Below are 27,896 nucleotides of genomic sequence, written 5' to 3'. Positions count from 1 at the left end.
TCCCATTTGCTATCTGTTTGTAGTTTGCGTCCATAATTATCTGTTGAACTATAAAGTAAAGGTATTGATTAAAGCGGGACTGCACTACACTAAGTAGCTACTTGCGCCCTCTATATAGCAAACAATGCCTAAACGGTACCCGTTGGTCCCCCGCGATTCCCATTTTCTTATGTTAATTGAGAGCTGATTTGATGAGATAACCACCTGTCAGTGACCACGCAGGGAGGTCTAATCCCTCCTGGCCAAACTAGTGAAGACAGGCCTGAGGAATCTGAAATGAAACATACCCTAAGAACATCGCCATTTCTTGCAATAGTGATTTTGGCCACATATGGCATTGTCCATTCAAAACAAAACATCAAAATAGTCATCCTCTCAGTCTGTCTGGCTATTTGGTCACCACAGAATAGGAATACTTTTTACCATGTGAGTGACTGCTTTTATTTCTCAAGTTCATAGGCGTGTCGAGACTTTTCGATCTTTCCTCACTTCCACCTGAATGAGTTTTGTTTGAACTATCCCCTGTCTTCCCATCCGGTTTGCTCGGGGAACCCCCAGATCGCCCTAGAGCCTGATGTGAACGCCTCATTCTCTCGTATTTACGAAGCACCTCGGAGCTTACCAGAGGCTGAGCATACGGTGATTTCAGGTTCTCTTGACTTTTCCTAGGAAGGAAACAAAGAAGTAAAACAAAAACAACAAAAAAATCAGAGAGAACTTTGAAATTGGTATGAATAAACAGCATTGTTGAAATCAATTATTGTACTTGTACTTACAAAGTTAAAGATAGTAATACATTTAAAATCCATAGCATCCTCGTTTAACAATAATCTTTGTCAATATCTAATGTTGATATATCATTTACATTTTGACATGCTCGTGAATTCAAAGTAGAAGAATAGCTTATCAACTGGAGGAAAAGATTTCGGGGCTTATAATATCATGACCCTTTAAGTTTGGCGAATTAACGCAGGAAAACAAAAGCCACCCCTCCCATTTTAAACAAACATTGCATGATCATTATTACGTTACGCCCCTGGTGTTCGTGGATTTTTTTCTATTTTAAGATAGTTTACCTCTCCCCCTTTTTTTCACAATTCTGTATTCACCGCTTCACATTTCAAAACTATAGACCTATCTACATTCACCAATTCAATTGGTCTAAATGCACAAACCCAAGCTAGTTCACTCCTCAGATTTACTAGCATCAGACACATGAGGCGGGGGCGTTCAAAGTTCGACATTTGGGCAACCACAACAAAATTGTCAAAATGATTGCGCGCTCGATTCGCTCGCATCCGGTCGGGGCGGGCTCGCATGCGAAAAATTTAGAAAATGAAGAGTAGAACCTGTCAATATTCGGGCAAACGGTGTCAGCCCCCCCCCCCCCCTAAACAAAAAAATTATAATAATTTGCTCGTACATCTATGTTTACTAGACTATATAGAAACTGGTACAGAGTTGAGTGGATGAGAAGAGGCACGTATGACCGAAACTAATCAAAGAGCCTTTGGCACTGGATGATACTCTATAGATGACATGAAAACCACGTAGAAGTGTGCAACTGCAAACTAGGCACATCTGCCGTCTAGCCACGCGGTATCTCGATCTATAGAAACGTTATCCCTGAGAGCTTAAGACAGTAGGATCATAGCGAATCAAAGTATTTCATAATATAATCATATCTCTTCCCCTCTATCGCCCTTTATCATTCATAGAGTGTACCCGTATCAACCTACATGTACTATATCTGACAAATAAGAGAAAGAAAAACAGGATTCAGCTCAATCTTCTTACGATCCTTACTCGTTTTTTGTTTTTGAAAATTGAATCACTTAGTTGTTTTGATGTATATTTGTTTTGATTTGATTTGATTTTTGATCGTTTCCGAATCATTAACTCCTATAATTTCTTGTTAGAATCTTTTCAATTGTTTGAATCATTTTTCTCTTACATGTAAAGAGTCATGGAAGGTTTATTTGCCCCTCATCAACCTTTATCGAACAGTTAAAATATAATGATTACACTATAGTTGCTGGTTTATTCTTTCTTTAATGCTGTTGTAGTATTTGTTTTCGTTTTAATCCTCTTTCAGTCTACTACTGTTCCCTCATGACTAACAGCCTGCACACATCACAACCAATCATCATCGTCTCCTTCACTCAATCTTTTTGGGCCCCAAACATAAAACTTGGCAGACAAATCGTTTGTTTTCTCATGAGGATGATATCACCTTTCTCTGCTAACGTCTCTATCTGTCTGTCTGTCTTTCTATCCCCTTATCTATGTTTGCTACCTCTCCTTCCTTCTCTCTCTCTCTCTCTCCCCCCTACCCCTCTCTCTCCCTCTCTCTATCTATATATCTCCCCTACCCTCTCTCTCTCTCTTTCTCTCACTCTCTCCCCTACCCCTCTCTCTCTCTCTTCTCTCTCTCTCTCTCTCTTTCTCTTTTCTCTCTCTCTCTCTCTTTCTCTCTCTCAGTCTTCCCCTCTCTCTCTCTCCCTCACTATCTTTCCTTCCCTCTCTCTCATCCTGCTCTCTCGCTTTCCTTTTCTCACTCTCTCTCTATCTTTCCTTCCCTCTCTCTCTCTTTCTCTTTCTCTTTCTCTCCTCTCTCTCTCTCTCTCTCTCTCGCTTTTATCTGTGTCTTCGTCAATCTGTCCATATCTCTCTTTTCCATCCCTCTCTCTCTAAATGTTCATAATGTAGTAAAATGATACATATTGCCTGATACGTCATCATCCCAAACCCTGGCAGTGAGAGCGAAAGGAAATGAGTGTGTGGTGAAGGAAGAGGCCTCCTTTCTTCCCATTGTTATGACTTCTGGGACCCACAACAAACAAACACTTTAAAATCTTCCTGATTTAATTTGCCAGTCTGAGAAAGAGTAAATAACATTGAAAAGGTTCATATCTTAGACAGAGCTGGGCTCTTGTTATCACTACGATATGGAGGCGTGCAGGTCTAGTGGATACGTCACCAGACTGTGGATCCCATGGTTCGCGGTTCGAGTCCCGCCGCGGGACTAACGTCCTTTGGCAAGACATTAATTGACATTTGCCGCCCTCGACCCAGGAGAGGTAAATGTGTACCTGGCAGGAATTAATTCCTTGAAACGCTAGAGCGCCATAATGGCAGCCAAGCTAAGGCCGGGGAAATAATTGTGGAGCACCAAAAGTGTCAAGTCTGACAGACAAGAGCACTTTACATGAACCCATTATTTTGATATTTGTAGGGGAAATTATTTCAGGTTACACTTTTATTTATACTTTATCCAAGTTTTATTCCATTTCGTCACGTGACTCACCTAGCCTTAACGCCTTGTTCAGATCTGCGTTTCTTTTCCAGTATGTTTTTCCAATGAACATCGAATGTTTCCTGGTCATCGATGTCGGTTGATCGTCTTGGTATCACGTTCATCGGTCTCCGTGGCGATGTCGACTTCGGAGCCGGGCCTTTGCCTTCGTATATGTATCGTGAGTTGAGTGCCACAGCATCTGTATCGGTAAGGTTGCCTGTAAGATGACAATCACAATATAGAACTGTGAAATAAGCAGATATCCCAATATTACATAATCTTGTTATGTTCCGTCTCCACCTCCACTTTTGAATCAACTCTCCCTATTTTTTTCCTTTATATTTTGTATTAATAAGTCACCGTATATAACGATGATAAAGATGACGACGAGATGATGATTATAATGATGATGATGATGATGATGATGATGATGATGATGATGATGATGATGATGATAATGATGATGATTATAATGATGATAACGATGATGATGACTATGATGATGATGATGATGATGATGATGATAATAATGATGATGATAACGATGATGATAATGATGACGATAATGATGATGATGATGATGATGATGATGATAATAATGATGATGATGATAGCGATGATGATAATGATGACGATAATGATGATAACGATGATGATATTAATGATGATGATGACTATGATGATGATAATGATGATGATGATGATGATGATGATGATGATGATGATGATGATGATGATGTTTTCTTTCGCCTCTTTAGGCGCTCATGGCGCTTGCTCTACGATGTGACACAAATATAGTGTTCCTTATCTCGTCAATATTTCCATTCAGCGTTGGATCGAACGAATAGAGAAACAAGTGTTGAAAGCTTTCAAAAACGTATAAGTTTACTTTAATTTAAATAATCTTTTTATAAATGATAAAATCAAATGTCTAAAAAAAAACGAATAATATCTACATGCAGGTATTTCAGGTTTATTGTAAGGTGCAATGATAAGTTCACCACCACTAAGATATGATGGGGAAAATAAAAGCTCGTCGGCCCTTTTTTAAAAGAAATGGATGAAAATAGTTTTTGTTGTGGAGTCCCCTTCAGAAAAACATTAATTCGTATTTATAAGTTTGTTCTTTTTAATTGTTTTTCCCGTTTTCAATCCGCGGATAAAAATATTTCGACTTTGCCTTTTCCCGCATTCCCGCAACTCTTTTACTATCACCACCTAGAGATCTATGGCAGTCAACCTTCAGGGCTTAGTAGACGTCATGTGTTAGGTCACAATAGATGTTACGTGACGTCATTGCTTTAAACGCTCATGACTATCATGACGATCAATGGACGGAAGTATTTAAAACGCGCTATAAGAAAGAAAGTCTTGTAACTCGTGGGAAGCTAATGGCTTTATACGATTAAAATTGATTAGGAAGAAGACGCTCGGCAAAAGAACCCCATTCAAAAAGACAAAAATAGACAATAACAGGGCCTGTGAGAAAGAGACATACATGTACACCAGAGAAGTAGATGAGGCAGGATAATAATGTTTTAAAAATCTTCTCGAAGATGTAATGTGTAGTAATCTAAATGGGTCACGGTATGAACTTGACAATCTTGACAGAAAAATATCAGTACGACCTGATGAATTTCCGCCACACCCTAAAATTTATATTTCGCATTACCTGAACAACTTGTACTACATGACGGTAATCTTCAACTGAAAATGTGTTGTTTGCGCATTTTCTTTCTTCTTTCTTTCCTACCCCGCTCCTTAGTTGAAATATTTCTTCACGCAGTGACACGGAATCATCTAATATGTCCTTATTCGAACTTTCTGCTTCTTTTTCGTCATTTAGCTTTTGTTGTTGTTCTTAGTTCACTTTATTACCATAAATGTAACCTGCGGACTCAGTTGCAGAAGAGGGAAAAGAGACAATAGCACCCCCCCCCCCCCACCATCACCACCACTACCAACACTATAAGCATTGAAAATTGAATACAGAGTCTTATATGTTTCTTCTAAAGAGCATTCATATTGTAACTAATAATTCTAATAACAGGCACCGAGATTAAAAAGAAAAGCAAAGAGTATTTCTTTGAGTTGATAAGCATACAGTTTGACGCTTAATTGGTGAGGTGCTCTAATTACACCTTGTCCGTTCATGAATGAAATTGACCTTTCGAATCCTACATTTCTTTTCTATACATCACAACACGACGTCATGATGACATCATACGAGATATTTCTGGAATTCTTGAGGCATTGTATTTTAGCTCAAAACAGTGTAAGTAGTTTGAAGTAGGCCTGGAAGTGTTGCAGACACCGTGTTACCATTATTCAATGGTTTGGAACGAGAATTATTAAGGTGATGCAAACACCGTGTTACCATTATCTAATGGTTTGTAACGAGGATTATTAAGGGTACTCTTAATAATCTCTCACCTAGATCTAAATCTTCGATTTTCTCGCTTTCATCCGTTTCATCCACTCCATATCGCTGGCGGGATGAAGTACTGCTTTTATCTTCATCTCCACTTTCCTCTTCCTCGTCCCGAGGCTCGATTAAACCCAATTCAAAGAGAAGATCTCGAAAAGATTCCTCGATTTTCGCTCCTTTGTCTAAGAGATGTTGACAGCAGTCTCTGTGACTGTTCTTCGCAGCTAGATAGAGGGCGCAATGACCAGAGCTATCCTTTGAGTTGATGAAATCTTGTAATTCTGAATCCCTAAACAGAATAAAATAAATAAATAAACGGAATAAACAATGATTATGATTTAGTACTGTCAGAACTGGAAAGTGGACACACAATCTAACACCTACAATTTATAAAAGTAACAAACAGCTTTAATCAAACTTGAAGTTCATGTAAATTTGTTTATTAGTACGTTCAATATGCATTTTTTTTAGGCAATGGGATATTGTCATCTACGCTTCTAGTCCTTTCCGACAGAAAACAATTATTACTGAGCTCGTTTGACTAGAAGACAATTTGGGTTGAGTTTGAATTTATTACCAAATCACTAACATGTCAATTTATAGTCAATACAATATATATATCCTATTCGATATTGAAAAGGAACTACTTTAGAAATGTATGTTCATCATTAGAATGTATCAATGACCAGAGGCTTATCCAGCATAGGATGGAGTCGACAAGAGGCGTACCGTAAGTCCACCCATTGGGGCCACTCGGACGATGTGAGGGGGTTGGGCACCAGTCTCAATTTGGAAGTAAAATGCAAATTTTGAAACAAGGCTACTAATTATAAGGGGAGGGCGCGAAAGGTGGTCTAGACCTTTTTTCTTCTTGCCCTTTTCCCCTTTTTCTTTTTCTTTTATCCCATTTAGGGAGGGGGCGTGCCCCTTCCACCCCTCCCGATTGGAGTTGGCATACGTCCCTGTTTGAATGTATAGAACTTGACATATCAGTACAACAAGGCTGCCCAGATATCCCCCCACCAGCAGGAACGGACCCCTTGCATATACACCAGTGATAACTGTCGTACTATTACTAAGTATTTGGCGTCACCTGTTCATGGGAGGGGAAACCTTTATCTTTTTACATCTTCACTTTGAAAACTGTCGTATTATAAAATGAGAATACGTTTTTATAAGGTGTTAGTAATCCGTACCCTTCCTCTGCTTCTTCTTTCTTCTGAGAGTCAGTCTGTGTTTCGAGTAAAGCACTTAGAATGTTTAAATCACCATGCTCAGCAGCGTGATGAAGACCAGATCTGGAAGTGGAAATTGAAGAAATCAATATAATGTTTGAATAAACCTTACGGTGATTATCACTTTTATGAGAGTTTTAGAAGGACACTGAATTAGAAAGAAAAAAACTTTTGCCGCACAAATTTGTTGGGGACTAACCTCCGATTCAGTATACATACATATTTACCACCACCATCTTCACTATTATCAACACTTCTATCATTGTCAATTGCACCATCGTGGTCGACTTCATAATCATCACTATCTTCTTCATTATCAACACCAATAAGCATCATCGCCATCTTACCCATTATCAGACTCATCATCATTATGATCATATTTTCCCCTATCTAAATATCTTTATTATTATTAGAAATACTCCCACGAACATGATTTTGATATTTCTTGTTTATCAAGAAATTCATAATCTTATAGTTTAACTCAACTCTGCATGCTATCAATCCTTACCTGCCCTTTGCATCTTTCACATCTTTGCTCGATGGGTTTCGTTTGATCAAGAGTTTAACCACGCCAAGATGTTTATTATTGACTGCAATGATCAGCGGTGTTTGTTCGTCCGTTAAGCTCTTCACACTAGCCTTGGCTTTATGATCAAGCAGGAGGATGCAGACATCCTCGTCCCCTCGTTTAGCTGCATGATGAAGGGCTGTCCAACCCTGTGAAGAAGAAAATAATACAGTTAAATTGTATTTATAAATCAGCTGTTTTTTCTCATGTCAGTTGTTTCTTTCTTTTGAATGATATACAAGTATGTGCAATAGTCTCTGAAAGTTCTGATCATTTTAAAATACACATAAAAAGATAGCCATCATGAGAAATTATAACCATTAGCTTTAAATTACATCATATATTATTTGATATCATATCAATAGATAATTATTCAAATTTTTCAATCCATAATTAATTCTCAAAGTCTCTGGCAAGGACATAAAAACACCCCAAAAGCTGTATAAATTTGCAGGAGGAGCACACGGCTTAGGAACATGGAAGGGGAAAAATGAGGGGGCGCATGTATAAAACGTAGGCACGTTGTGGGGAGGGGGAAGGGGGTTGCGCGCTCCTTTTTGCACCCCTCCCCTTGGATTCACCAGTGGTAGTGTGGTATTATCACGTTATAGTACATTAACTCTCGACTAATGCTATCATCGAAATGAATCAATTCTTACCTTTTTATCCGTGACGTCGACATTCTTACACCGTGGGATCATGATTTCCAGCATGTCCTTCTTCCCGCAGGCTGCGGCATAGATGAGAGCAGTCAGACCCCTTGATTCACCTGCCTCTAACTCACAACCCTACATGGTAATATACCAAAAAGGAAACATTAAGATTTATTAGTCAGAAACAAATTAACAGTATAAAACATTTTAAAATATATTGTCATAAATAGAATAATCTTGGGGCAAATGTAGCATGGTTATCTGTGAGAAAGAAAATTGTCCAGTTTATATATATATATATATATATATATATATATATATTATTTTTGACATGCGAAAAATACGAGAATAAGAATACAGTAATCTTTGAATGAACCAAATTGCACAAATATGGAATGTATCCTACATTTCAATGTCTATCTTCCAATGTGCTTTTAAGTTATATTCACATAACCGTATCCAGAGACCACCCAACACCACCCCTTCATTTTTCATATTCGTGACAATTTCCTTCAATCCAAGGCACCAATAATTCATTTTGGTATTGATCATTTTTCTAGAGCGGCAAACGAGTTCGAGGTACAATTGTATATGGCGTACTCTGGTATTAATTGTCCGTTATTTACTGGGTACCCTCTGTACATACAATCTCTTTAATACCTTCTCAATGAGCATTCCGGCGATGTCCGACCGATTGCTTTGTATTCCATAATGTATCGGTCTGACTCCAAAGCGATCAGGTTCGTCGATCACCTTTGAACAATCTCGTTCAAGTAGACTAGTCGCTACAGATTCCTGAGGTAGAATTAATAATTTAATCGTGATTAATAGATAATATTTCTTTCTTCTAAAGCGCGTACCATTATTAATGAATGACTGACCAAAGCGCTAACAGTATTATTATTACCCCGGTCATTGCATTCAACCACTATTCTCCACATTACAGTGCACATTCTTCACTCCCTGTGGAGCATTCCCGCTAGTCGTCTTTTTACGGATGCATGCTTATCCAACCACAGTAAAAGCAGTTCAAAGACTGATACATAATAACAAAGTTTAAAAAAAAATTCCAAATTTGATTCAACAAACAATATGAAACAATACTTTGACTTGATAGGGCTGCATGAAAATCAACACAATGATGAAGATGGAATCTTGGAAAAGACCACGGTGGATTGACAGGGAATACACTACTGCAATGGGTCAACGTAAGAGAGGAAGAGGAAGAGAGAGAGTGGAGAAGGGGTGAGATAGAGGGGTAGGGAGGGAGATATGGAAGAGGTAGTGGTAGAGAGAGAGAGAGAGAGAGAGAGATAGGGATAGGGGAAAGAGATGAAGGGAGGGGAGAGAGGGAGAAAGAGAGAAAGGGGAAGATAAGGACAAGGGAGAGGAAGAGAGAGAAGGGGAGAGAGAGAGGAAGGAGAGAGGGAGAAGGAGAGGGAGAGAGAGAGAGGGGGGGGAGGGAGAGAGGGCCAGTAAGTTGCCAAATGAGAAGGGTATCAGAAGAATCAAATCAACCTCCTTTTTAATTATTTCAGAGATTGGATGCAAATAATTCTCAAAATAGTTGAAACCTTTGTTACCTGCACAGCATAAATTGCCCCCATTTTATCATTAATCTTTTTAATTCATTGATGTTATAATGGATCCGGCCTTACACAACCTATTAATCACACATAATTACTACAGTACTGGATAAATGTATTAATGTGTGACACTGGTTGGCGCCCTATAGAAATAGAGAGAGAGAGAGAGAGAGAGAGAGAGAGAGAGAGAGAGAGAGAGAGAGAGAGAGAGAGAGAAAATATAGAGAGAGAGAGAGAGAGAGAGAGAGGGGGGGGGAGAGAGAGGGAGAGAGAGACTCTTTCTCATAGGAAGTTGTAACCATGGTAACCTACCATGCCTTGTATAACCGCCCAGTGAAGAGCTGATCGGTTCAGGTTATCCATAGCACATGGATCAGCGTTCTTCTCCAACAAAAAATCCACAAGATCCTTGTTACCCTGTCGAGTTGTAAACAGAAAAGGAACGGGTCATTAATTTCTGGGTCATTAATTGCTAGGTCCTAGAAATTAAGAGGATCTTTGAACAGAAAGGCTAGATTTGCTTGTAAAATCCGATTCAATATGAGGGATGACGGAAGTAAACAAAAAAGCAACAGGTCATTCATTATCAGGTCCGATGAATTAACAGGATCTTAAAATGGAATCTTGGTTTTTATTACTCAGTAATAAAGGAAATTAGCCTACAAAATCAGATTCAACGCGAGGGATGATGATTGTAAATAGAAACGGAACAGGGCATTAATTGATAGGTCCTAGAAATTAATAAGATATTTGAATATCATATTGTTTAGTATAATAATAAATAAAAGAAACTAACCTGTATATAAAATCAAATTCAATACTCGGGATATTGATTATAAACAGAGAAGTAACAGGCCATTAATTAACAGAGGTCCGATGAATTAACAGGAACTTACAGTAGAATCTTGTTTTATACTCAGCAATAAAGGAAATTACCATACAAAATCCGATTCTATATGAGAGATGACAATATGCACTAAAAATGAGATAAGGGTATTTTTAATTAACCCATAGTCATGATCTAAATCCTGCGGAAAGTACCGTGCCTGAAATCATCTATAGAGTAGGGACCGCTATTAGATACACGGGTCAGTCATCCAAAAGAAGTCCGTGAATAAATCAAACTTCATTACTTAACTTGAAAGCAACCATGCCTCACTTTGAATAGCTTGCTTTGAAATGATTCTTTTGTGATTATATTCCAAGGCTTGCTATGCTCCCCGAGATAATAGATGGTGATTTGCATAAGAATTCCATTTCCACTTAACCAACCTCGAACGGTTAACAGAAGAAGCTGGTACCAACATATTTTTAACAACTAATAATTTTGTCCGATATTATGAAATTGCTATTCTTAATAGTTTTCATAGCGCTTGTTGATTTATTTTGAATTCTAACGGAGTTTAATATTACATTTGATAATAATATATAATTAGGTGTATATCGCCTAGACTTACCTCTCCAGCCGCTTGATGTAAAATGGTTTGTTGACAGTTGTCTCGAGCCTGTAGGAGATCAGGATTCTTCTCAATCATTAAATCTGCACACTTTGTATTCTAGTGGAAAAGGACATGAAAATGATAGATAATTAACATATGCCACAGTGGGGGAGAGAGAGAGAGAGAGAGAGAGGGAGAGAGGGGAGGGAGGGAGGGAGGGAGAGAGTGAGAGAGGGAGAGAGAGAGAGAGAGAGAGGGGGAAAGGGAGGGAGCTGGGGTAGAACTACAATGGAAATAAAAGTATTCATATTTAGAAAGTCCCTATAAGTGTTTCTACGACCTTTAAGCCCTTTACAGAAATATGAAAAAAGCTAGAAAATGTTTCTCCTGATATAACAGAAGGAAATATTTATAGCGTACGCGCTCATTGGAATTTATTTCAGATCATAAGCTCGAAACTCGATCCAAAAATAGTTTTACAAAGACAAAGGAAAACATAATATGTAATGATGTTAATGGGAATGTTGATGTGTACTTACTCTATTTCTCTCTGTTCTATGGAGCGCTGTCTTTCCATCATCATCTTTGAGCATTGTGTCTGCATCTTTACTTAGTAAGAACGAAACCTGTGACATCACCAAGATGAGAAAGACAGAGAAGGTAGAAATGAGAGAGTGAAATAAATTGGGGGATGTAGCGAACAGAGGGAGTTGGGAAACAGAGGGGAGAGAGAAAGAAAGACGAGAGAGAGAGGGGGAGAGAGAGGGAGAGAGAGAGAGAGGGAGAGAGAGAGAGAGAGAGAGAGGGGGGAGAGAGGGTGAAAAGAGAGAGAGAGAGAGAGAGAGAGAGAGAGAGAGAGACATAGTAGCAATAGAAATGTAGGAGTGCAAAATATAGATACAGTAGGAGATAGGGAAGAGAAGGGCAGAATAATAATAATAATAATTGGATTTATATAGCGCCTTTTTCAAAGAATAAGAGGTAACAAAAGTAGATTACAGGCTAGTTCGAAGTTAATTATATAAGAGGATAAATTCATTAGATACACATTGGAATATAATTATTGTTGACTGGGACAGTTGCTGAAAAAGTAGAAGCTAAGCCAAACATTGAGATGATTGTAGGGAAGTATAAAGTAGCATGTATCATACACACACGCTCATAGCCCCGGAAGATCACTGAAATCTTCGATGACCATGAATGCTTTGCTGCCACTCATAATTGATATGGTGTGAAATAAGAGGTACATTGTTATTATTGTTTTCAAACAAATCCATCTCTTTTTTATGTTTCAAGCGAAAAGAGGTGTTGACTGATGTCTAATTCTAATGTGAAATAGATGGTACATGGAATGAATCTTATTGTTTTGGTATATGATTTTTTTTTTTAACTGTTAGTTCTTTATGACAGAATAAAAGTGTTTGAGATAAATGTCTTTTTTTATAATTGAGTCTCCCTAACTGCCTCCCCCTTCCCCCTCCTACCCCCTCTCTCTTTCCCTCCCCCTCTCTCTCTCTCTCTCTCTTTCCTACCTCTCTCTGTCACTCTTCATCTATCCCCCATTAAAGGTACTATGTCCCTTTTGCAGCCAACCTCAAATTCTGTAGAACTTTGCAGGAATTATGAATATGTCACGTATGTCCTATCTGTGAAATTTAAACGTTAGCAGTGTCCTCATATTCAAATTATGCAAGGAAGCCCGTTTACTTGCTAGACTTCACTGTCAGACACTATTGAGTGACTGACTGGCTTTTTTCTTCTTTGGTAATAACATACATGAAAAGAGTTGTAAAGGGTACATGAGCATTTGTCTACATCAATAACCCACTTCTTGTGATGGCCAAGATTAAACTGATTGAATCTTTGCGCAGCATAAAACGTATGACCATTCGGTACAATTGTCTGAAAATCAAGACTATTACTTTTGGGCTCTATAGCCCTAAAGTCGATTTGACAACTAATAGTCATTATTTTCCCATTTGAAGACATTTTCAAGCCCAACCTCTTTTAGGGAAGTTCTAAATAAGTATTATCTTTCAAATGCAGTTGGAATTTTAATTTTTCATTTTTTTGGCCTGCAAATGGGACATAGTACCTTTAAAGGGACCTGGTAACATTGTTCAGATGAGGGAAAATGGTGCTAAGGTAATGACTTTAATGCTAGATGTCCAATTAAAGAAAATCTGAAAGTTTGAGTGAAAACAGACCATTATTAGTCATACAAATTGGGAAAAACTGATCTGATCGGTTCCTTAATTCTCCCAACCATATTATTACAATTTAATTACATTTTAGGTAAATCGTCACAAAGCAATGAATTAGCTCTATATACCATTCCAGACATTTAAGTGTTGACATATTTTTGTTAAAGCCTGCCATGTCTTTTTTACATGGAAAAACGTTAGAAAAATGCAAACAAGTTTGGGAGAATTTACTGGGTGTCACACAGTGACAGTGACACCTTCAAAGAAAACCGCAAATATCTTTGTGGTTTGAGAATTTTTTCAGGATTATTTGCATGTTAGAGGGTTAGTACAGTAGAAGGAATAAAATAGGTAACATTTCATACAAAAATTAAGCAGTTTTTTCATAAACCTTCAACAATGTTACTGAGTCACTTTAAAGGTAAAGACCCGTTATGGTCATGCGATTGCATTGTGAAAGAAACGTTGTGGAATCGATCAGAAAAGGTTGATCATCTAGCATCTAGCATCTGCAAGGTTCTGGAATCATCAAAATGATAAGAAATTTGGCCCTTTCTTTGTAAAGTTACAAGCACTATACACAGAAAGATGTATATGGGACTACCCTATATCTCTCACAGACCATGAGAGAAACAAATTTTCCAAATATATGAATTAGTAGGCGGTTTCCCGGCAAATTTTTTATCATCATGTATTAGTCAAAACATATTCTTTCACATGATTGGTAATGAGAGCTTCCATTTCATTTTTTGAAATTGGGGCGTTTCCAATACTGGTCTTTACCTTTAAAACCTAACTCTTTTCGCTCTGGCTCTCCGTTCTCATTTTTCCTCCCCCCCCCCCCCATATATCTGTATACGTACCTTTTCCTTAGCACCCATATCAGCAGCAATCATAAGGGGCGTGGCCTGTGCTTTACCGCGCTGATTGACGTCAGCACCCTTCTCCAATAGGAGATTGATGGTTGTGACGTCACCGTTAGCCACCGCGTAGATCAGCAGTGATTGGTCGTTGGAATCCTTCTGATTGACATCGGCCCCGCCTTCTAGTAATCCATGAAGGTTTGTGTTGTTCGTGAGTCCTCCATGACAACACTCGAAAATATCCTGATCGAGCTTCATGAATAAAACAAACAAATGTTGTTTGATAATGAAGGTTATAGCTTGATGTGAAAACAAGGCCGTGGAGAGAAAAACATTGAAAAATCAAGGATAAAAAAGGCGACAGATTCTCAATATCCACGGAATGACGTATCGTATTTGTTTTAATTAAACATCATTGATGTACATTAATATCCTGTTCATATACATGTAATAGGTTCCATATGCATACACCAGTTAGCATATTAACGGGTATTTAAAGCGTATACCAGAAGTAAATCAAAGTAGATTCATATTACAATAAATGTATAAAAAGAGATAGTACAATATGAAAAGTATAACAAGTGGGATCATATTACGTCATACAGTCATACTCTATGATGTAAGTGGAAAACAAAAAGAAAAAAGAAAAGAGAATTTAAATTACGATGGAATATCTTAAGAGCAGAAAATGCTGAACAATGTTTTTTTTTTTTTAATGGATTTACTTTAAAAAAGAATAAATGCTGTGAATGATGATCAATCTCTCACATTCCGTTGCTGTTTCAAGTTGAAAAATGAAAGTACTTGGTAAATGGTTCTTACCGCTGCATCTACTAGTTCATCAGTATTCTGTTCGCCGGTAGATTTGGCATCACTCTCCTTACCATCATCACTCTTTTCTGCAAGCTTAACAAGCATCAGGTTTGGTGATCTTTCCTGAATAATGTGTCAATAAAAAAGGAAAAACTTGTCATTTTCTATTAAATGTGAAGCACTCGTTGTTCCGAAGAATCTTCATTTAAAACGTTTATATTCAAACGCTTCCTAATTCCGAAACACAAATTTCTATAACAGGGAGTTCTTTATTCTCACAATGAAATAGGGGTCGTTATTACAAAAAGTTCGTAATTATGAAAAACGGTACGACGTTCTATACCATTTAAGGAATAATAACCTTCGAAATTACGAACCCTGTTTCATTTTCGAAATACGATCCTCCGGAATTATGTAACTTCGAAAGAAAACGGCATGAAATTAATTGATTAAGCTTTCTGAGTTGCATTTGAGATGGAAATTTGTAAATATCAATTTGCCGTTGCCCTGCAGTATGCACATGAATAATGCACTACTTTATGGTTGAAAAATTGAATAGGCCTACTTTAAATTCACCAATTCATGATTCTGTGGAGGGAGGGGTTATAGGTAAGACAATTCATTTTAGGCGCATTTTGGGGGTCTAAAATGCAGTCAAGGGCATTAACGGGGATACAGTTGCTTTTTAAAATTGCTCTTTTCTTTTTACAATGCTTCTTGTTATCATAATAGATACTGGCTTGATTTTAGACGGAGTCATGTGCCCCCTCGTAAAACCCCTGGATTCGCCACTGCTTACTACCGTGTGAGTAAAAAAAAAGTTTACACCTAGAAAATTGCTAATTATTTTAAAAATCATCTATGAACAGTAAATTAGTATACATCTTATGAAAGAGTGTTTTATCCCAAATCATTTGGTATCATTTTTGTGTTTTATGTGTTCACGCTTGGATGAACATGAGGCACTGTTTGTGAGAGTGCAAAAATCGACTTGCGCCAAAGTGATGCCTACAGCATGTATTATGTCGGGATTAGCGGAGTGAGAGAATGAATTGAATGTATCAAATGAAATGCATTGATTATGCTTTTTGCAGAAGCAAAGTCACACACACACGCGCGCACAGATGTTCGTTGATATTTAATATTTTATATGTGTGGCATGATTAATTTTGTTAGGGATGTTATTTGGATCTGCAAAGACCGAATTAATACCCAAATCCCAATTGTTTATTCAAACATCACACAAGCAACTTTGGCGCAAATCGATTTTTGCGCTCTCGCTAACAATGCCTCCTGTTTATCCAAGCGTGAACACATATCGCACAAAAATGATAGCAAATGATTTTGGATAAAATACTCTTTCATAAAATGTATAATCATTTACTGTTCATAGATGATTTTTTTTTAATAATTAGCAATTTTCTAGGTGTAAACTTTTTTTGGACTCACACTGTATATCACCAGGAACAAGTGGGGATTAGTAAATTTGTTGGATCTGTCACTAGGTAAAATGGAGGAGCACAGGGGGCAAGTGCCCTCCATAAAATTTGATATAAATCTATTAATTATTCCTATGAAAATTAGCAAATACAATATGCTTTGGAATCCAACCTTGATAGCAAACTACTCTAGTGGAAAGTAAACAGATCAAACAAGTAGACTGATGAAATACTGAATGAAATCGGGGAAAATGAGAAAATTATGAATTCGTAAAAGTTGTAATCACTGTAGTTAGGGGCTATTCGAGTTTGCCGAATCGGAAATGTCTCTGAGATGTAGTGGCGGACAATTTCCCCATTGGTTCGAACGCAAATATGACTACAATATAACTTTTTTCAAAAATATATGAAGACTCAATAGGATCTTTTTTTTTTTAGAGAACCTCAATAATATGCTTCCCAAAATATATTTTGAGTCGTGCCCCGAAAGAAAAGGCACCTGTATATGAGAAAGAAAAAGCACAGAAATTCAAGATTAGATAATATATTCGCGACTACGTCACACGCCACTAAACAATTTAGTGATGTCATATCTAAAACATATTTCATATCCTTCTTGTGTTTTGGTCCAATTTATTCAATCTTTCTGTTTCTCTGTTTGTTCTGCTTTAATACAAACGAACTTATACCAAACAGGTTGGTTGTATTGCCTTTAATACACACATCTATGTATATTTATCCTTCCCCCGTGAGCATGAGGAACATGGATATGCTCGTGGCTGCTGTAAATGATTTTAGATCTCATATCACTGGTCACAATGGACATCATCTCACGTTTTTTGTCAAAAAAGTAATGGCGTTTTGGAATTCGTCTTTTCGTGGATGTACAGAATCACAATGATTCATCCTAACCGTGATCATTCCATGAAATTACAATTGTGCTTACAAGCTATTTAATTCCGTATCAAGACAATTACCCCCTGGACAATTACCCCAGAAAATGACTCCCTATAGTACATTTAGCCCCCGTGGACAATTACCCCCCCCCCCCCCCCCCCCCCCGAGGACAAAATCTCCATCCCTGTAAATTCATTTAGGAGAAGTCCACCCTGATAATAAGTTGGTTGGTTTTAATAAAAACATATTTTTTGTTGGGGGGAGTAGTAATTGTCCACGGAGGGGGGGGGGGGGTTAATATCCTCGGGGTGGTTTGTCCTTGGGGAGAGGGTAATTTTCCTGGGTTTAATTTTTCCTTGGGGAGTGATTTTTCCCCCTGTAATTGGCTGGGGGATGATTGTCCAGGGAGTAATTGTCCTAGAACCCTTTAATGCATTGACTATGTGGGTTTCATGTGATGGTGTAATGAGCATTGTGCTCTGTTATAAATCAAATGCCTCACTTCGGGGGATTAAATTCAGGCAAAATCATTAACATCACGCAAGAGTTGTTGCCTTGACAACAACAAAACTTAACTCCTCATCATTACATTAATGTTACAGTATATCACGAAGTCGATAATGACCATTATTGCAACATTTTGATCATATTACTCCAACATCCTTTGCATCATTCAAAGTGTTATAAATTGTACCTTTTCCACATGTACTTGAAACAGCCATCCGTAAATATCACAAATCTACTTTTTTTGTCATCCTCTCTCTCTCTCTATCTCCCTTTCTCTCTCTCCCTCTCCTCTCTCTCTCTCTCTCTCTCTCTCTCTCTCTCTCTCTCTCTCTCGCTCATCACTCTCATCTCTCTCATATCTCACACTCTCTCCCTCGATTTCTCTCGCCTTATTTTCCTCTCTTCCTTACTAAATAATTATCTCTCTTTCTTTCTCTTACCCTCTTTTACACTGAGTATCTCTCTCTCTCTCTCTCTCTCTCTCTCTCTCCCTCCCTCTCTCTCTTTCTCTCTCTCTCCCTTTCTATCTCTGTCTCTTTATTTGTATATATATCCCTCTCTCTCTCTCTTTCTCTCTCTCTCATCTCTCTCATCTCTCACACTCTCTCCCTCGATTTCTCTCGCCCTATTTTCTTCTCTTCCTTACTATATACCTTTCTCTCTTTCTCTTACCCTCTTTTTTCCTGTGTATTTTTCGGCCTCTCTCTCTATTTATATCTATCCCTCGACCCCTCTCTCTCTCTCTCTCTCCCTCCTCCTCTCTCTCTCTCTCTCTCTCTCCCTCTATTCCTCTCTGTACATGTACCCTCTTCCCTATCTTTCTCTCCCGCCCCCCCCCCCCCCCCCACCTCTCTCTCCCCTTGCTCTCCTCTCTCTCTCTCTCTCTCTCTCTCTCTCTTCCCCTCTCTCTCTCTCTCCCTTATCGACCACATTATTCTTCTCTATCCACTTTGTCCCCGTGTGTCTTCCTCTGTCATGTCTACCCGTCATTCTATCTGTCTGTCTGTCTATGTTCAAATAGAGGAGACGAAACTGCATTCATTTCAGACATTCTATCTCACCTCCGATCACATTGTTATTAAATGCCAATATTTACAACACCCATCGGTATAATTAGGTGTTGATTCCCTAGCAACAAATGAGCGAGTAAACAGTAACGCGACTAAGTGTTAACGGTTATATAAGATCAATTACACGTCACTTATAACAGTGTCCGATGATGACTAATATTTCCCCCAGCTATATGCACAGGTATGCAGACACATTATTTCAAGCTGGAATATTACACTGGCCTCGTAAATAGTCATGTACTGTGCGCGACAGAAAATTATGGAAAATCTAAATGTTGAAACTATGTAATTGATATTCCTTTATCTGTTCCAGTTGGTAAAGAGTATGGCTATGATACACTTACATGTCATTGCTTACGGTCAAGTACAAACCGGAGCGGTTTTAAATTATTTCAAGAACACATAGAGATGCTTTTTTTATAAGAAGTGTGGATATATAATGTATAAGTGATGTAGCTTTATTAACTATCTATTGTTTTTATTCGGTTTAATAGTGAATCAATGATTCAAGAAAGTCAATAAATCAAAATGTTATGTTTGAGGAATTGTTTAACAATGTTTCCAGTTTTACAAATCTGAGATGCATCGCCCTATGTGTTATCAGTGTCTGTGATATAGTGTAATATTGAAGCCCTACAAAAATTGCGTTTCAAAATGGTCATGAAGTGCCTCAAAAAAGTAAAAATCTTTCAGTGACCGGTTTTACCATAATGTTTTACTGTAGTGTTATAAGGAAATTTCGAATTCCAATCATAAATATCTTGATAATCAGACAGGCGATCGGCTTGTAAAGTCATGGGATTCCTGACTGACCATAATTATGATTGCAGCATGAGCTAAATCCAGGATTTTGTTTAGAATCTGAGACAAAGATACCCAATCCTACGGGCCTATCTCACTGAGCAGCGAATGCTTGCGAACGTTGCGAATTTGGATTCGCCAACTTTTCTGACGAATGTTGGCGAAAATCAGCGACATCAACATTTGAGCGAATGTCTCTGAAAGTGTTTGCGAAAGGCAGTTGGCGACTATTAGCGACTGTAAGCAAATGTTAGCGACAACTTTTGCGAAGATTAGCAACTATTTGCCAATCCTTTGCCACTATTTGTGAACGTTTGAGACCTTTTGCTAACTACTGGTACTCAATAGGTCGATATTATAAAGGAACCATATGGTAACGTGGTCGCTAGCTTTGGCGAAACACAGAGAACTGACGAAAACGAAGAGCAAAACCGTTTAACAACCGTTTGCAAAGGCTTACGACTGTTTTGCAAACGCTAACGACTGTTTTGCAAACGCCTGCAACTGTTTGCGGGAAAATAAATTCGCAAAGAAATTTTGAACATGTTCAAAATTTCTTTGCGACAAGAAAAACTGTTCACAACAAAGAAAACTGTTTGCGATCTTTCTTGCAACCTTTTACAACATTTTACAAACTCTGACGAAACCCCAAATTCGCTACGTTCGCAAGCATTCGCCGCTCAGTGAGATAGGCCTTAAAAGAGTCACTTACTTTCTCATTTCTCTTTCCGTGGCATTCTGACGAACAAAACACCGTCTTTTGTTTGTCATAGATGCTGTAGAACAATGGTGGTTTCCCACATTCACTACAGCCTGCACTCATCGTATCCTTCTCGGTTGTTTCCGTTTCACCTTCGGCTAATTTCGTTGAGTCTTCGGCTGTCCCCGGCGATTCGGAATTGTTCCGACCCTCCTCCTCTGGCTCACCTAATTAAAATGAGAAACAAAATGAAAATGATAGAAATTAACCTTTTGAATAGAATAGGCTTTCGGAATTTCTAATACTATGCACATTCTATATAGGATGTCGGCAAATTATACGATGTTTTATGATTGCTTTGGTGCCTCAGTCAAAATATTCTTAATAACAACCATCTTGATCTATTAGAAAGGCATTATGATGGAGTCGGTAAGGTTTAAATGCCTTCCCATGTCGAAAACTCAAACGGTATTGAGAGAGTGAATAATATTTCAACATTAATCTATGTGCCATTAGTATTGTTAAGACAGTTGATGACTCTCTGATGAAAGGCTCTGTATACATGAAAGCACTTTTCTTGGAAAATAAAAACTCGTCATAACAAAGAAAATGTCATCTTATTGACCAAAACGTTGTACGTTTTAAACGACAAGGTGTGAAAATGCAACGCGACTAGAGGTCCAACAAAGACTTGTTTTTCATACGAGGCAAGTTTTTCTCGAATATGTAATAATACTGGGATAAGAGCCGATTCCACTGCACATACACGATGATGAAGAAGCTAACTTTTTTAAATATAATTTAATTCATTCCGGAAAATAAGTCGACTGTCATCGACCAAACGATTTTAAATGATACTCACTTTTATCACCAAGAATCGACCAACAAAGGATTTTAAGACAGTACTCATGAATTATAATCTCAGATGTGATACTTTTCACTGCGTACTCCCAAAGTGTGCTTCAAATTATTAAAGACCTGATTAGCATAACGATGTCCGAGCTAAATCATGACGCATGATTATATCCATGTATTTGAGGTTTTTGCTCTTCGTAAATATGCAAATTCTCTATATAACTTTAATGAAGTGGAGCGTCTGTTCATTCAAGACAAGAGGAAACATTGTTAACAGAATATCTTGGCATTTAATGCGATTATTCAGGATGCCAGTCCATCAAACTTTAGGAGAGAGAATGCCGAGATGAAATGAGGCGATGTTTCAACGATTCGAACCATCTGAGATCATCTCCGAAGCATGGATTGATTATTGATATGTTGATAGAATGACCTTTCCTAAGCATTGTTAAGCAGTGATAGAATGCAATTCATTAAATTGAATTGACACGCTTTAGGGATTCGACAGTCGAAAGGAAAAGAGGGCAATGAGAGCATTGGTGAAAGAGTGTATGGTCGAAGGGAGAAAGGAGAGAAAGATGTGCGAGGGAGGGAGACAGAGACAGAGGGGGAGAGAGAGAGAGAGATAGAGAGAGAGAGTGAGAGAGAGAGCGAGAGAGAGAGAGAGAGAGAGAGAAGAGGGATGAAAGGATGAGGGGGAGAGAGAAGTGCGAGAGAGAGAGAGAGAGAGAGAGAGGGGGGGAGAGGGAGAAGGTGTGTGTGTGTGAGAGAGAGGGAGAGAGAGAGAGAGAGAGAGAGAGAAGGCGGGAGAGAGAGAGAGAGAGAGAGAGAGTGGGGGAGAGGGGAAGGAGACTGAATAGACAAAAGAGGCACAGAGAAAGAGAGAGAAAATGGGAGCGCAGGCAAAAAGAAGGAAGGAAGAGAGAAAGAGAGAGGGGGACAAACAGACGGACAGACAGACAGACAGAGACAGAAATCAAGTGGCAAATTATTAAGAGGGAAGCTAACAAGCAGAAAGGAGACATATGATTCACTCTCATTGTTACAAGGGAATAACTAGAAACAATAGAAAGAGAGAAAACAGAAGGAGAAAGGGAAAATCGTATGTTTATGTTTAAAAGAGAAGATTTGCATTCGAAATTGATTTTTGTTTCTGATTTGTTTTTGTTGATGTTGTTGGTTGAATAAATAATTTCCATCTTTCCCCATCCACTTCCAGAATAATTATGCACCACAGCCCAAGGTCCCGTCCATAATTAACACGCATCCATATATACGGTATATGGGGTCTTTATTGTTGTCAATAATAGAAATTCATCCCACAAATTGAGCAAATGGATCTCTGTACGTTAAAAGATATAAATTATTTAAATGGGACGTATCCATCAAAACAAAACGTTTCATGGTCGTCGTTATCGAGGTGAAACATATTTTCATTCTATGCAATCTATGAATTCTATATATTATGAATTACTAGTCTTCAACACGAGCGGGAAGATGCGTTTACACCAAGACATGACTATTAATATCTGGTTTATAGTTTGCGGTGGCAAACAAAACACCATATTACACATTGCGTCTGAACTGTATCTCGATCCTGTTCATCTTTTAGACATGTTAGAAACAAAGTATTTGAAATCCGTTCTGTTAAATTTTAAGAAAAAATTACCATATTAGAAAGAATGAGTCATGCAGGTGAAAATATGATGTAATGAGCACCAACTTTAAAAAAAATTGACCCTCGAAAATTTGAAAAATCGCACCCCCGCCCCCGCCCCCCTTGAGCGCCAAGGGAGGAGGCCCATCTCCAAAAAAGGGTAAAATTAACGTGTTTTTTTTCTTTTCCCGCCCCCCCCCCTGGACCAGCCACTGTTTATAACTCAGTACAAATCACCTTTATGCAATTATCTGTTTGGTATATATATATATATATCAATCCAGGCGTATCAAAATCATAATTGAAGTCGGTGATATTTGTGTGATTGATCTCATTTTCATTCCTTTCCAAATACCTAGAAATTCGAGGATAATTACTTCGCTCTAAGGTAATACATTTAGTTTGCGATCCAAGGTGCTACATATATATCAACAATATGGCTGGTATAATTATCCCAGTATCGTCTTCTCATATTTCCTTCAACATAATAATTATCAGTTACCATGATAATGGTTTTACTCTTGATAGATTTTAATTTATTTACAACTTTATTTTTGATATAATAAAAATAATTTTGTTTACCCAAGGAAGCCTCATCAGCATCAACGCTGTTCTTCCTGAGTGCCCTGCACTACCCCCAGGAAATGCCAGATACTCATTTACACCGGGGTGGAGAGTGGCAAATGTGGATTAACGCCTTGCCAAAGGACGTTAGTACCAGGCTGGTATTGGAACCCTAAACCCCAAGATTGAGGGTCAAGTGAATAAACCACTGTACCACGACACCTCCCTTTTCCTACTTGACTTTGAGTGTCTGATTGATAAGCGAAGCTATGATGATAGGTACATCGTCTGTATAGAAGGAGTTTTTCTGAACTGAGTATGGCTATGTGACCGTGTGACTATTTTTATCGTCATATTGATCCAATTTAATTCTAATGTTTCGTTAAGCAAATTTACAATCCCCCTTCCAAGACCTCACACAAATTTTCATCAACGTAGTCCATTATACCGTGCATCAAAGCTTTTTAATACTCTACCCAACGATATCAGAATTATAAATGTTTTTAAATCTTACAACATTGAGATTAGTAAAATTCTAGATATTTGCTCACTTCTTTCATCTCGTAGATAATTCCCCCCCCCCCCCTCACTTTGTCACTATGATTCTATTTGGTACTTAAATTTCTGTAAAGATGTTCACTTATTATAACTTGCATATTTGTTTCTAAATTGTATTTTCATTGTTTTATATTCTGTTTTAATTATATGTAATCACGGCCTCGCTAAAAAACAGCTTTTGCTGAATGCGGGCACAATTGTATTTTTGTTTTTAACCGTGAATAAATAAAATATACCATACCATACCATCCCTCCCCCCCCCCTCTCTCTCTCTCTCTCTCTCTCTCTCTCTCTCTCTCATGACTTCCGTTTGAATGTTTCTATTTCATGAATGTGTCCAGCAGTTCCCATACTTTAGTCCTAAATCGTGTTTCAATTATATTTATTTGCATATTGTATATTGCCACTTCCTATCTGACCCATGAAGTGACAGCAGTCGAAAACTGTGACGTCACAAACGGATCGATAAGTCGATCCCTCCTCTACAATCACTATTGATGAGGAGGACAATAGTCTATGGATAATGTGCAAGCCTTTCGAATGATGGCAGGTGACATCATTGTAAAGACCAAACACCCATCCTGCTTCGATCGGTAAATACTCTCTCCTCCTCTTTTTAAACGCTTAGTCAGGGGCGATTGTGGGTGGTTGTCTCTCGTACATACACACATACACCCCCTAAAATGTATATATATAGGCCTATGTATATACATGTATGTAAACAGAAGAAGAAAAAATTAATGAAGAAAAAACAAGTGGGGAAGTCGGAAAAGAGGGAAGACAAATCGGAAAAGAGAGGAATAAAATTGCAAAGAAGACTTCACCATCTTCCTCTTAAATTTAAAAGAAGCGATATCATTTTAGAATAAATGCATTTTTAAAATATGCCTTTATTAAGAATGATCATTCTTCTCATTTTATGAGATTAGTGACGATTTGAGTAAAGCATCACATTTTTTTCTTTCAACGTCGGTCGACAAATCATATTTGGTAAACTATCATTCTTTCTACAGATTTCATTAACAGAATGATATCAAGTAAAGGGAATATGAGTATAATATAGACTGACATCAAAATGTATTCTCGGCATCAAATTAAATGACTCTCTTTTTAAATGCCAAAATGTCACTTCTGACATTTCATATTTTCGAAGTATCACTTATTCGTTTGGTTTTGCTTAAGATATTTATGGCCTTGACAAAATTCATGAACATAACAGGTATGAGTGTCTGCAGCAAAATATAATATTACGAGAAAAAAAAAGTTTTTGCTACTTGTATATTTTCGTTCACGTTCGTAGCTCAATATAGAGTTCAATATATTTAATCCCAATCACAGGATTATAACTATTGCCAGTCATGGTCATCATCAGAAGTATTTAGTTCACAGTGCCATAAAAGAAGGTGGAGATATACACATGGAAGGGGTCCTTCCTCCTCCATAACCCCCCCCCCCCCCCCGATTGGCCCCGCCGCGATCTACCCCTCCCAAAATGATATTATAGCAAAAGGATCGTAATAGTTAAAGAATCATCTCTTTATTTTTCCAAATGTGAAAATATAATTTCCAGATGAAATATGTGAGCTAATAATAGCGAGTAACAATTTTTCTTAAAGTCTAAATATCTGTACGCGTTTCTCCAGATACACCTGGTTAAAAAAGAAGCCATATTAGCTGCCTATCATACTCTATTTGTCAAGGTCAAATTTCTAAACACATTATAACCGTGATATGGGTTGAACCCCTCTAATTAGATGAAATTAATTTGGCAGGCGATAAAACGCCATTCAAGGGAGAGTATGTTTCCGTTATAAAAGATAACCTTCGCTATTTTCTATGCATCTAGCTACGCTCTTATAATTTTTATTAGGATTTTATTTATTTATGTATTAATCCATGGTTGATTGAATTAACTCAGTCTCCATGCGATGAAGAAAACTTATCAAAAAGTATTCTATAAATGAATGCCTGGAGCATACAATATTCGGAAATTAATTATAATTGGAATATATCTTTTGAAATGAGAGACTCACATCAAATAATTTCAATACAAAACAGCCTCTTACCTTAAATTGACCTATCTACATGTATACATAGCAGTTTATTCATCAAAAAAAAATTACTGGTTCTACATTAAAACAATCATAAGCACAAACGGTTAGGAATGTATCTAGACTTACCCATTTCATATCAGTATTTGCGAAGGTGTTGAGAGACTCAAGCCGCAAGCGGATTCCTGGAGTACATATTGAGTGGTGTCCTCTCTCTCAGCGCGTTACTATGTAAACGATGGACGCTGTCTACTCTCATAAAACGTGCTTAATAGAATTATGTAATTGAATGCTTGTTGAATTATGTTACGAGGCGTGTACCAGAAAATAATCCATTAATAATTCGAAGGCAGGAGCATTGATTTATTGGATCCGTCCCTCAGCTATGGTATCATACATCCTATCACATGCGTTGATTTGTGTACTGTAAATACACATCAAACTGACGCAATTCAGTATATACACCACACAATATTGTGTACAAGACCAATACGTATTTCACACTTTGTATCAGGTATTGTGTTTGCTTTATGCTGTTACGTAAACTAAAAGAGCGACGGGCGGATTAAAAAGAACGATTCTAGCATGAAGGCGGGGGTTGATCATTATTATTAAAGAAAATGAACAGAACAGACCCAAATATAAAGCGACCGCCAGCACGATGACACAGTATTGGCACGGTGCGGAGGGATTAAGAAAGGCATTTAATATTTTATTGGCTAGTTATTGCTCTGCGTCTCAATATTTCCAAGGCCGAAGACCTTCATGTACTGTCCGTTTATTGTTACTATGGAAACCAGCAGTGGAACAACAACTGACCGGACCACCGGAATAATACGGACAACTCTCGTGTAATTAGTTTTCGGGATCTCTCTCTCTCTCTCTCTCTCTCTCTCCAATTCTTTCTCTTTCCATCTCCATTTCTCTCTCTCTCTCTCTCTCTCTCTCTCTCCCATTCTTTCTCTTTCCATCTCCATGTCTCCCTCTCTCTCTCTCTCTCCCCCCCCCCCCCATTCTTTCTCTCTCCATCTCTTTGTCTCTCGCTCTATATCAGTCTTTCTGTCTATTCCACTCTCTCTCTCTCTCTCTCTCTCTCTCTCTCTCTCTCTCCTCTTTTCTATGTTAGTATTTGTCCAAACCACTTTCCATATGGGTAGTTTCTAGTCACCTCGATTTTTTCCCTTAATCATGTTTTTACAGTTACCACAGCAACCAACAAAAGAAGAAAGAAAACAAAGGGAACATTTCCGAACACGTACGTGCACGTGCTATTATGGCAGTTTATTTATTTCGTTGATACCATAATTAGCCAATTTTGGATTTTAAAAAATCCAAAATTGAGAGATATAACACGTGCCGTAAAGTATTTTGGCGACAATAGTCAAATTACTGACTAATCGCCAATAACTCAAAACACAACAACAACAACAACATATATCCACGGTATAATATCAGAGTTGAACATTGACAAAAAAAAAAACAATGTTACAAGTAGGCCTATATAGCTATTTCCGTAGGCTCTATCCACGACCGAAAAGACATTCGAAAAATCTTCTTAGATAATTTAGTAGCCTTTAACAGTCACCTATACATTGCAAAGACGTATTAAAATTACCCTTAGGTAGATTTCCTTAATGTCTTTGCGAGCGTGTTAATAATAATAATAATAATAATCCGTTTTTTTATATAGCGCTCAATACACCGATCCAA

At 37.8% G+C, this 27,896-nt stretch overlaps 1 protein-coding gene across 2 annotated transcripts; it reads right to left on the bottom strand.

Moving 5' to 3' along the window:
* Positions 1-170: 170 nt before the first annotated feature.
* LOC577906 (putative ankyrin repeat protein RF_0381) lies at positions 171-26,658 on the bottom strand. 2 transcript variants are annotated; one of them, XM_030996063.1, is made up of 14 exons: positions 26,316-26,658; positions 20,514-20,728; positions 15,097-15,210; positions 14,275-14,517; positions 11,747-11,833; positions 11,226-11,324; positions 10,081-10,185; positions 8,843-8,977; positions 8,189-8,317; positions 7,470-7,678; positions 6,923-7,024; positions 5,732-6,015; positions 3,308-3,515; positions 171-665 (listed from the first exon to the last, which is right to left on the bottom strand). In XM_030996063.1, the coding sequence occupies exons 1-14, from the start codon at positions 26,317-26,319 to the stop codon at positions 389-391; spliced, it is 2,211 nt and encodes a 736-aa protein (XP_030851923.1). In that variant the 5' UTR covers positions 26,320-26,658; the 3' UTR covers positions 171-388. The 2 variants fall into 2 exon arrangements, with proteins under 2 accessions (XP_030851923.1, XP_030851922.1); XM_030996062.1 differs by having other exon boundaries at positions 172-665; positions 14,275-14,526; positions 26,316-26,657.
* Positions 26,659-27,896: the final 1,238 nt, after the last annotated feature.

This window comes from Strongylocentrotus purpuratus, unplaced genomic scaffold (genome assembly GCF_000002235.5).
Source record: "Strongylocentrotus purpuratus isolate Spur 01 unplaced genomic scaffold, Spur_5.0 spur5_scaffold_3, whole genome shotgun sequence".
Lineage (NCBI taxonomy): Eukaryota > Metazoa > Echinodermata > Echinoidea > Camarodonta > Strongylocentrotidae > Strongylocentrotus > Strongylocentrotus purpuratus.
The sequence above is the reverse complement of the archived record's forward strand: the minus strand, read 5'-3'. Positions and strand labels throughout refer to the sequence as shown.

Bases quoted from the DNA above. Each gene is read 5' to 3' on its own strand.
- LOC577906 (XM_030996062.1), bottom strand. The intron at 14,527-15,096 runs GTAAGAACCATT...TTATTCATGAAG, and splicing joins ATGAACTAGTAGATGCAGCG to CTCGATCAGGATATTTTCGA. The intron at 7,025-7,469 runs GTAAGGATTGAT...TTCCACTTCCAG, and splicing joins GTGAAAGATGCAAAGGGCAG to ATCTGGTCTTCATCACGCTG.